Source organism: Triticum aestivum, chromosome 5D (assembly GCF_018294505.1).
Source record: "Triticum aestivum cultivar Chinese Spring chromosome 5D, IWGSC CS RefSeq v2.1, whole genome shotgun sequence".
Lineage (NCBI taxonomy): Eukaryota > Viridiplantae > Streptophyta > Magnoliopsida > Poales > Poaceae > Triticum > Triticum aestivum.
In genome coordinates, this window is record NC_057808.1 from 333119284 (window position 1) to 333131451 (window position 12168).

Sequence of the window (12168 nt, forward strand, 5' to 3'; positions counted from 1 at the left end):
CCAATGAAGGTGGCGGCGAGGTCTCTGTTGTCCTGCGTCTCTCTGGGGAGCTCTGCTACGCCAGGGCGGCGGCCCTGGGTGCGAAGGCAGTGTCGAGCCGTCCGACGGGTGGTGCTGCGAGTGTTGGCTGCCCCTCCCAGTCGCGTGGGCAGTAGTGGCTCTTTGGCGTTGTCTGCTCTCGTGGTTGTGCCAGATCTGGATCTGGCACGTTGTCTCGGCCTCATCGTCCTGGTCGGCTGCGGATCCAGCCGTCTCCGGGTCCCATGTTTGGGCTGGGCTGTGGGTATGGTTGGGAAAAACCTAGGAGGGGGAAGACCCCTGGTCGACCTCCCATTGACCTCGACGCCGACGGTGGCTCCGGCCCCGCTTTGCCACCTATGGGGACGTTCGATTCCCCCTTTCCCCTACGTCCCGCTTTCCCTTATCCCGGGTGAAAACCTTGCCACGTGCGGCCGAACGATAGCGGCACTCCAACGTAGTAATATTCTTGAAGACGTCACCTTGGGATGGGAGAGGGCCGTGGATGTGCTTCAAGTAGTTTGCATCGGCGGCTGTGTGTTTCATGCAAGATGTCAATGGTGGTGGGTTTGAGGTTGTCTCCCCACTCCCGTTGTTGTGGTTCACTGTCGGCGGCGCTATGGGGTTGCTGGCCGGTGATGGAGCTCCAGTGTTGGGGCAAGTGGAGATAAGGTCTCCCCTCCGACAACGTGTGAGGAGAGATGGTGGTCTCTCCTCTGCCCCTGACTTGGCTGACCTGGCTTTTGTGATGGTGCTCATTCCTGCGGCGATGATCTTGGGACCCTCCGTCTAGTCCATCTCTACATCTTATGCGCGTGCTAATCCTCTTCGGCATGGAGTTCATCTTCGACTTGACCTTGTTGTTTTCTTTGGTGGCAGCTGTGTGTGGCCTTCTCTAGTTAGCATCTTTGTTCTAGCTGCCTTGATTTCTTTCTTGTATCAAGTCTGTATCCGTGTATGCAACACCATCGTATCCCCTAGCCGGTTGATGACTTCAGTAATTTGAAGTCGGACTTTATGCCTTTTTTCTAAAAAGCATAGATAGCCTGGACTTATATTCAGCTGTCATTTGTTACCTCAAGTGCAAAAGAAAACGTAAAGTGCATTAATTGGAACTCGAATTCTAGTTCAATGTCCGCTAAAAGCTAATTTAGAGGTTGATGGTAGGGTAAACCTCTTTTTCAAAATAAATAAAATAATCCAATTTGATTCTTTTGCAAAATGATCCATATCTATTATCAAAGTTCATTGGAAATACAAAACATATCAAACATAAAAAATTACATTGAGATTCTGAGACAACCTAGCCGACCACTACCGTCGCCAGAACGAGCCGCCACCGCCGCCGCTGCTCCCCTACTGGAGCCGGCTTGACCTTATCGATGATATCTGAGAATTCTTCGTGCACGTGCCCCTAAAGACCATCGCCTTAGAGCCGCAGTCGTCACTGTTGAACCCTTGAATAGATTAGAAGCACTTGACACCACATCTCGCCACACAATGAGGAACCCTAACCTCACTGTCCTAAGGAGACGACATGAATCTGCGTCGGAGCTCCATCGAGTATATCCAGAAGGACGAACTCAAGAAGAATCGAAGCCCGGAAGACAAACTCGAAGAAGAAGAAGTGCAGCCATCTGTCAGAGCGCCGCACCTGCCAGAATTGAAACCTAAACTACTAATTAGAGCGGGCACCGGGATTTCCTTCCCTGCCATCGGCCGCCAGGGTGGCAGGCAAAAGGGAGGCAAATCCACAGACTCAGCGGCAAAGTCTGGAGGTGAAAGTTTGGCCTAGCCACCGAGGGATAGGGAGGAGTTGAGGAAGAGGAATAATCCAACTTTGGTACTACTTCGGCTAAGTTAGGTTTCAGTTTCATGCTTAGCCGGCAAACCAACGCAAGTTAATTTGCCCTACTCGCTGGCCTAAAAGATGGATCAAACACACCGTATTGCATTCTTGCGCGGTACGCCTCGCTTCGCTAAGCAAGACTTTTAACTAATCGGCAGTTGACTCTTTATTTTTTTTCTCTTTCAGAAATTCACGCCTGATAATTAAAAATATGTAGCACCTGGCCAGCGCGCATTTGCTACGCACAATGCAGAAGAAAAGAGTGTGTAGCGTACAAAACTAGAACCAAAAATCCCATTTCCTCACTACTTGGTTTACTTGGTAAACCATCTAAGCTAATTTAATATTCCTGCTTAGCTTGCAAGCCCAACACAAGCTTCCCCTGCATGCCTTTGCCACCAAAGAAAGCCGAGCAAGCTGGCCTAATGGCTGGATCAAAGTAAACACACCGTGTTCCCGCTAGATATCGCTAAGCAAGACCATTTTAATAATCGGCAATGGAATCTTTTGCTTATTTTTCTTCTCTCTCTGGATGCCGCCATGGCGCCATGTTACCTTACCTCTTGCGCGTCCGGCGGTAGGGCTGCGACCTGATTATATAATCGGTGCATGCCACCCCCTCGTTTATTCTTCCAGCTCCCGGCCACCATCCATTGTCAGCCTCTCAAGATCCAAGAAGTCCTCCCTCACTAGCGGTGTACGGTGCCGTGTGTGTAGTAAGTTGGTACGTACGTGATGGGCGACGACGGCGCCAAGGCGGTCACCACGACGATCGTGCGGCTGCGGGAGCTGCTGCACAAGTGGGCGCTCGGTGCCAGAGGCGACGCCGACGACGGCGAGGAGGAGGAGGAGACGCACGCGCCGGCGGCGGGGGCGGGAGCGGGAGCGGGAGGTGCGCCGCCGTCGATCCCGCCGTTCGTGCTGCGGCGGCTAACGAGGACGGTGACGGTGGACTCGGACGACGAGAGCTGCCACAGCCCGGAGGCGGCGCCGGACGTGCCCAGGGGTTACTGCCCGGTGTACGTGGGGCCGGAGCAGCGGCGGTTCGTGATCCCGACCGGCTACCTGGGGCACCCCGTGTTCCGGCTCCTCCTGGAGAAGGCCGAGGAGGAGTTCGGGTTCCGGCACGAGGGCGCGCTGGCCATCCCCTGCGACACCGAGGCCTTCAAGTACATCCTCCAGTGCGTCGAGCGCCACGACAAGGGCCTCGCCGCCGACGACGTCGACGTCGACGGTATGTTGCCCGTCGTCGACTAGCTCCCGAGACGCTTGCATCCTACAGTAGCAGAGGATGGATCATTTAACCGTGTGATGGATTCATCTGTAACAGTGTTCTGAATTATGTTCGTTTGCGTTTTATTTTCAGAAGAAGGGAACCTGCGCACTGTGCTAGAGCCAGCGTCGTCAGTTCGTGATGTTTCGTAGATAGTGTCTGTAATGCTGTAATTTCTGTCTATTTTTTCTAAGGAAAGACCTAAATATACGATCAAGAATTAAATTGATCCGTCAAAGTAGTTTGGGTGTAACTGGTTGTGATCTAAGTATGTTAGTACAGTTTGTAATGGTAATTGTTCTGGCTTTGCTGAGTCGCTCGATCTGTTCGTCAGGCACCCAGCGCGTGAGCTATGGAGGCTGCTAGAGCGCATTTCGCTCGATCTGCGGCCTCCATTTGCCGGGCTTTGGCAACCTTCTCCATGTGTTCTGGTTTCCTCTTTTGATTTATCGTCCGGTTCATTAACATGTCTCTGGCTATGACTGACGAGAAAACGTAGAAAACAGATACGCATGTCTCTTGCGTGGCACTTATTTAACGTATCAACCGTTCCATTTCCACTGTCGCTTGTCAGCCTGCGTCTCGCCATCAGAAATGATGCGCATTTGGTTACTTCCCGTTTGACCTCTCATAAAATGCCCCCAGTTTTGTTTTGGAACAGAGAAATGTCCTGCCCTGCGGTGGTTCCGATCAGCCTCGTCCATCTCATCGCGAACCTTTTTTTTTCCAAAGCCCTCTCCCTTTGGCTTGCCCTTCGGCTTGGTGACACGGTGTCCGCAAACCAGAGCGCGTTCAATGTTCTTCGCCGGACGCAGCATCCATGATAACTTTTAGCTCGTGAAGCACACCGCGCGTCTCATTCACAACCTGAAAGTCTCACACATGCTGCTTAAGATTGACATTGCCCGGGAGTTCAACTCAGTCTCATGGCTATTCCTTCTTCATATTCTGAGCCACCTTCGTTTGGCCTCGCTGACGGGAGTGGATCTCCATCCTCCTCTCCACGGCATCGACACATTTGCTTGTTAATGGCGTGCCCGGGCACCCCATTTCCCACGCCAGAGGCTTACGCTAAAGCGACATGCTCTCTCGATCTTGTTCACTCACGACATTGATGTCCTAAATGCTTTGATCCAGCGGGCGGCTGGCAAGGGATTCCTCCGCCGGCTCACTCCCTGGCACGCGGCCTCAAGCATCTCCCTTTATGCTGATGACATAGTCACCTTTTGCCATCCTGACGCACATGCCATCGCGACCATCAAAGTGCTCCTGCATGTCTTTGGCATTGCGTCCGGCCTAGCACCAACCTCGCCAAATGCTTTGCCACACCGATTGGGTGCTCCGAGGAGCACCAAGACACGATCCAGAGCAACCTTGCTTGCCCGATTTCCACCTTCCCGGTGCAATATCTTGGTCTCCCCGTGACTCTTGGCAAGGTGCCCACGGCGCCCCTACATCCCCTGCCCGAGAAGATCAAAGGCAAGATCCCCACGTGGTGTGCCGCTATGCTCTCTCTTGGCAGTCGGCTGGCCGTAGTGAGGCATGTCCTATGTGCTATTCCTAACTACCTCGTCATCGCCATCGCTCTCTACAAATCAATCCTCGCGTGCGTCCACCGGGGGATCCGTGGCTTCCTCTGGGCGGGAGACAAATATGTAGGTGACGGGCAATGCAAGGTTAATTGGCCTCGCATTTGCCGACCTTGGGTCTTGGGGGCCTCGGCGTTTGGGATCTCCACCGAGCTGGTATGGCCCTGCAGGCATGATGGATTTGGATCCAATGCACCGACCCAAACTGTCCCTTGAGCCACCTCCCCCTTCCTCGCAACCCGGAGGTCCATGCCTTGTCCAGGCGTGTACTTCCTGGCAGCTTGGCGACGGCCTATCTTGTCTTTTCTCGAAAGACCATTGGGTGTCCGGCCATTACATTCCTGAGCTGGCTCTTCTCATCTACACGATGTTCCCTCGTGTCGCCGCAAGTTGCGCATTGTCTATGATGGACTGCATCTCCGGGCTTGGGTCCAAGAGATACAGGGTCCTCTAGGTCCTGCCATCATGGTCCAGTACATTTACCGGAGTTTTCTTCGACATACCTCTCGCCTTAGCACCCTAGACAAGCTTTTCTAGCACTGGACCGAAGAACCGAAGACATACCTCTCGTCTAGGTCCAGAACTAGACTACAGGGTCCTCTAGGTCCTGCCATGCCTCGTTTGCAACCAAGAACCGAAGAGCATTCATCACCTCTTTGGTGAGCTTCTCCTTCTCCCGATAACTCTGGCACGAGTTGCTCACATGGTGTCGTCAATAATGCTACACGCACGGACGAATACGGGCGTTTTACGGAGCTGACTAGGAAACGATCCTCCGAGGCGGCGGGACACGTCGAGGTCGTCCGAGGCGGCGGGACACGTCGAGGTCGTTCGAGGCGGCGCGATCAGTAATCTGGAACGAGGGCAAACCGAGCTGCCGTTCTGTTGCGTTATGTTTCTTTTTTGCTAGCATAAACAGCGGCACGTTCTGTTTCATTCCTCAGCGCAGCCCACGTCGGATCGTTTCCTAGTCAGCCCCGTAAAACGCCCGTATTCGTCCGTGCGTGTAGCATTATTGGTCGTCGACTCCTCCACCCCACCCCCAATCCCCCTTCCTGGAGTGGTGGCATGATACCCTAGCCATGCTCCCATCCTCCTGCCAAAAAGGGCTCTCATCCCTCCTCCTACTCCTACGGCTTGGCTTATATGGAAGCATCGGAACAACTACATCTTCGATGGACTACAACCCTCCTTGAGCAATCTCCTTCAGCTCATCAAGGACGGAGCTCAGCTTTGGGCGCTGGCGCTTTGGCTTGGCCAACATTATTACGCAACAATCCGCATGTGGTAGTCTGTAACCCTAGCCCCCCTCTCTCTCAGCCTCCCATTGTGTGTTGGAGACAGAGACCTTAATTATATTCTTGTTCTACTCCTCTACCAATGAAAGACATGCAAACTTTCCGTATTCGCGAAAAGGTATTGTTATGGAGTTGAACTATTCGATGTATCTCATATTATGAGTTTATTTATGTTGGACTGGATCTTATTCATGTTGTGTATTGAACTTTTGGGAATCATAAGGTCATATGATGCATGTCTAGTATAACTTTCAGAGACACAATTGTGTCATTTGGGTGACTCTATAGATTAATAATAGAAAGATAAAGAATATAACATGATTGTCTAGTTTAATTTTTGGGGCTACCCGAGGAGACATTGGGGCGTGCTCTATGTCTTAGAAAGATAATAGGTAATGTGTGATGTTTTACCTTACCTATGATATCTCATCCTACTTTCATCTAATAAAAAAGGGACTTCAGTGTGATGCTTTACCACACCTTTTGTGTTTATATCATGTATTTTAGTGAATTTAATAATGTTGAGGGTTGCCAATTAGGAAGCAATAAACCTTAGGCCTGGTTTCCAACCATTGAAAATCTATTTCAGTCACTTTTGCAACTTGTTACTTTGTTGTTTTTATTTATTACAAAAATAAAACAATATTTCCACCATCCAAATATCAACTTATCATACAAATCAGCAATCTCTTCGTCAAACCAGTGCGCCGAAGAAATTTACAATTTTGTTAGGTGTGTTGGGTAAACAAGAACTACTTGTATCGCGATTACAGGGTTGCTTGAGAGCATAATACATTCAAACTATTCCTCACACGGATTTATAAATCTTACGTGTTCCACTTGAGGGAAGTTGCTGCTTTCCTACAAACCTCCGTGCTTGGAGACCTAACAAAGTCTACAAGAATAGAAGTGCATAAAGGCACCAGAGGCCAACAATCTTTAGGTATTATACATTCAATTTCGGCATATTGCGGAACCTCCATTCGTCAAACTCTCCAAGGCCTTGTATCTTGTGCTTACAACTTATCCAGATTAAATTCCAACATGGATCCAATCATCGTGCTAAGTGTGTGGGAGTGCCTACTCGCATACACATAGTAGAACATAAAAAGCCGTAAAACCTAGAAAAACTAAGGATTATGTGGTGCCCATGTTAAGATGTACAGAAATAAGTTGCAAAAGATACATAGAAGTGGCTCAATGAAACATGATATGAGTAAGTTTAGTATGGGGATATGCACCAAGTGGGCTATACAACATGATGCATTTCAGACACGTCAGTCACTTATCAAGTAAACACATAAAGTACAGACGATTAATTACATCACCACCATAAGTATTTTTTCCACTAAAGGTAAAATAAACTTAGCACAACATATATCTTGGCAACAAAGCTTGTCAAGGCCACATTACTTAGCTAGTAAACACATTAAATACACACATATTCTCACATGAACTTTAGGAGATCATGATGTTCTTCATCATACTTCATTCACACATAAAGACAAGAAACAAAACATGCAATAATCTCATGATATACTCATATGGAGGTTCATCCAAATATGATGGATCCAAACATGCAAGGACTTAGTAAGCACGATGACTTGCCTTTGTTCAATCAATTATACCAAGGACTATCTTCAGTTTCTTTGGGTTCTTCTCCACTGCAGTCTTCATCTTGGTATGTATCCGCTTGGTAATATCTTCACCATCTTTGCCATGTAATGTCAAGTGGACCACTTTGAGTTTGGAAATATTTTCTGTTGGGGAACGTAGTAATTTCAAAAAAATTCCTACGCACACACAGGATCATGGTGATGCATAGCAACGAGAGGGGAGAGTGTGTCCACGTACCCTCGTAGACCGAAAGCGGAAGCGTTAGCACAACGCAGTTGATGTAGTCGTACGTCTTCACGATCCGACCGATCCAAGTACCGAACGCACGCCACCTCCGAGTTCAGCACACGTTCAGCTCGATGACGTCCCACGAACTCCGATCCAGCAGAGCTTCGAGGGAGAGTTCCGTCAGCACGACGGCGTGGTGACGATGATGATGTTCTACCGACACAGGGCTTCGCCTAAGCACCGCTATGATATTATCGAGGTGGATTATGGTGGAGGGGGGCACCGCACATGGCTAAGATATCAAGAGATCAATTGTTGTCCCTATGGGGTGCCCACCTGCCCCCGTATATAACGGAGCAAGGGAGGGAGAGGCGGCCGGCCAGGAGGAGGCGCACCAGGAGGAGTCCTACTCCCACCGGGAGTAGGACTCCCTCCTTTCCTAGTTGGAGTAGGAGAAGGGGGGAGGAGGAGGGAGAGAGGAAGGAAATGGGGGCGCCACCCGCGACCCTCCTTGTCCAATTCGGACTAGAGGGGGAGGGGGGGCGCGGCCTGCCCTAGCCGCCCCTCCTCTTCTCCACTAAGTGAAGGAAATATGCCCTAGAGGCAATAATAAAGTTATTATTTATTTCCTTATTTCATGATAAATGTTTATTATTCATGCTAGAATTGTATTAACCGGAAACTTGATACATGTGTAAATACATAGACAAACATAGTGTCACTAGTATGCCTCTACTTGACTAGCTCGTTAATCAAAGATGGTTGAGTTTCCTAGCCATAGACATGAGTTATCATTTGATTAACGGGATCACATCATTAGGAGAATGATGTGATTGACTTGACCCATTCCGTTAGCTTAGCACTTGATCGGTTAGTATGTTGCTATTGCTTTCTTCATGACTTATACATGTTCCTATGACTATGAGATTATGCAACTCCCGTTTACCGGAGGAACACTTTGTGTGCTACCAAACGACACAACGTAACTGGATGATTATAAAGGTGCTCTACAGGTGTCTCCGAAGGTACTTGTTGGGTTGGCGTATTTCGAGATAAGGATTTGTCACTCCGATTATCGGAGAGGTATCTCTGGGCCCACTCAGTAATGCACATCACTATAAGCCTTGCAAGCATTGTAAATAATGAGTTAGTTGCGGGATGATGTATTACGGAACGAGTAAAGAGACTTGCCGGTAACGAGATTGAACTAGGTATTGAGATAGCGACGATCGAATCTCGGGCAAGTAACATACCGATGACAAAGGGAACAACGTATGTTGTTATGCGGTTTGACCGATAAAGATCTTCGTAGAATATGTGGGAGCCAATATGAGCATCCAGGTTCCGCTATTGGTTATTGACCGGAGATGTGTCTCGGTCATGTCTACATTGTTCTCGAACCCGTAGGGTCCGCACGCTTAAAGTTCGATGATGGTTATATTATGAGTTTATGTGTTTTGATGTACCGAAGGTAGTTCGGAGTCCCGGATGAGATCGGGGACATGACGAGGAGTCTCGAAATGGTCGAGACGTAAAGATCGATATATTGGACGACTATATTCGGACATCGGAAAGGTTCCAAGTGATTCGGGTATTTTTCGGAGTACCGGAGAGTTACGGGAATTCGCCGGGGAGTATATGGGCCTTATTGGGCTGTAGGAGAAAGAGAGATGAGAGGCTGGGCGCCCCCCAAGGCCTAGTCCGAATTGGACTAGGGGGAGGGGCTGCGCCCCCTCCTTCCTTCTCTTCTCTCTCCCCTTTCCTTGACTCCTACTCTTACTACTTGGAAGGGGGGGAATCCTACTCCCGGTGGGAGTAGGACTCCTCCTAGGGCGCGCCATAGAGAGGGCCGGCCCTCCCCCTCCTCCACTCCTTTATATACGGGGAGGGGGGCACCCCTTGGAGACACAACAATTGATTTGATCTTTTAGCCGTGTGCGGTGCCCCCCTCCACCATAGTCCACCTCGATAATACTGTAGCGGTGCTTAGGCGAAGCCCTGCGTCGGTAGAACATCATCATCGTCACCACCCCGTCGTGCTGACGAAACTCTCCCTCAACACTCGGCTGGATCGGAGTTCGAGGGACGTCATCGGGCTGAACGTGTTCTGAACTCGGAGGTGCCGTGCGTTCGGTACTTGATCGGTCGGATCGTGAAGACGTACGACTACATCAACCGCGTTGTGCTAACGCTTCCGCTTTCGGTCTACGAGGGTACATGGACAACACTCTCCCCTCTCGTTGCTATGCATCACCATGATCTTGCGTGTACGTAGGAATTTTTTTGAAATTACTACGTTCCCCAACACTAAGGCCCATGTAGGCCCATTAAACCCCCGGGGGGTTCCGGTAACCCCAGTACTCCGGTAAAATCCCGATTTCACCCGGAACACTTCCGATATAAAAAATATAGGCTTCCAATATATCAATCTCTATGTCTCGACCATTTCGAGACTCCTCGTCATGTCCGTGATCACATCCGGGACTCCGAACTATCTTCGGTACACCAAAATACATAAACTCATAATATAACCGTCATCAAACTTTAAGCGTGCGGACCCTACGGGTTCGAGAACTATGCAGACATGACCGAGACACATCTCCGGTCAATAACCAATAGCAGAACCTGGATGCTCATATTGGCTCCCACATATTCTACGAAGATCTTTATCCGTCAAACCGCATAATAACATACGTTGTTCCCTTTGTCATCGGTATGTTACTTGCCCGAGATTCGATCGTCGGTATCTCAATACCTAGTTCAATATCATTACCGGCAAGTCTCTTTACTCGTTCCGTAATACATCATCCCGCAACTAACTCATTAGTTACAATGCTTGCAAGGCTTATAGTGATGTGCATTACCGAGTGGGCCTAGAGATACCTCTCCGACAATCGGAGTGACAAATCCTAATCTCGAAATACGCCAACCCAACAAGTACCTTCGGAGACACCTGTAGAGCACCTTTATAATCACCCAGTTACGTTGTGACGTTTGGTAGCACACAAAGTGTTCCTCCGGTAAACGGGAGTTGCATAATCTTATAGTCATAGGAACATGTATAAGTCATGAAGAAAGCAATAGCAACATACTAAACGATCAAGTGCTAAGCTAACGGAATGGGTCAAGTCAATCACATCATTCTCCTAATGATGTGATCCCGTTAATCAAATGACAACTCATGTCAATGGCTAGGAAACATAACCATCTTTGATCAACGAGCTAGTCAAGTAGAGGCATACTAGTGACACTCTGTTTGTCTATGTATTCACACAAGTATTATGTTTCCGGTTAATACAATTCTAGCATGAATAATAAACATTTATCATGATATAAGGAAATAAATAATAACTTTATTATTGCCTCTAGGGCATATTTCCTTCATTTTCTACACCAAAAAGTCCCTCCTACATTTTAAAATTTAGCTCAAGCCTTTCAAGTTCTGGCGTTGCATTTACTGAAAAGCTCAGTAATGGCAAGAGAGGAGCTGAGAAACAAATAAGCTTAAGACTCTTAAAACCTCCATCTGGAATTCTAATCTCCCCATCAGAGTGCAACTTATTTTCAACAAGAGTTGTCAATGTTTATGGATCTAGCTTTTTTGCCCTAAATGAAAAGGTGAGAGAAAACAACGCCTCTAGTTTGCTGAGGTTCTCCAAGTTATCTTTCTGAAGAGCTATCACTAAAAGGGTTAGCTTGCTGAGAGCATTGAGTTGATTTATCCAACCAGGGAACTTAACCATCTTTCCAGATAACTCAACGGCAGTCAGAAATTTTGGAAGCGTAGACAGAGCATCCAATGATTTTAGGAACTCAGATGATTCATCAACAATTATGAGTGTGTGTAGAGAATATCCACCAAGGTACTCGATGGAGGAGCTTAATTCTTCAAAACTTGCACCACCTCCCATTGTTTTGAGCTTGTAGATGGCAAGTTTCCTCAACTCGGTCAAATGGTGAAAGTCCACCGACTCCCCAACAATCTCAATACCTGACAGTATGCGCAAGGCCTTCATTTTCTTTTTCTTACTCATCTCTTTCGAAAGTTTCAATACCATCCGTGTTTTTTTTATTCCCACCAATTATGTTAACTAGCCGTTCAAGCTGGCATATGGTTTTAGGCAACTCAACAACATCTGTCTCTCTTATGTCCAAGGTCTCTAGGTTCATAAGCCTATCAATCTTTTTTGGAAGCTCTTTGGTGTCAGTTCTCCGGAGGCTGAGAAACTTCAAAAGAAGCATTTTGCATATCTCTTTTGTATGGTGGTGTTTAAAACCTGTACGACCTTCAAGATC

At 48.3% G+C, this 12168-nt stretch overlaps 1 protein-coding gene across 1 annotated transcript; it reads left to right on the forward strand.

Annotated features, from left to right (window-relative positions):
* Window positions 1–2289: 2289 nt before the first annotated feature.
* Window positions 2290–3448, forward strand: LOC123124813 (uncharacterized). The gene is made up of 2 exons (XM_044545366.1): window positions 2290–3101; window positions 3234–3448. Exons 1-2 carry the CDS (start codon window positions 2603–2605, stop codon window positions 3290–3292), a joined length of 558 nt encoding a protein of 185 aa, XP_044401301.1. The 5' UTR covers window positions 2290–2602; the 3' UTR covers window positions 3293–3448.
* Window positions 3449–12168: the final 8720 nt, after the last annotated feature.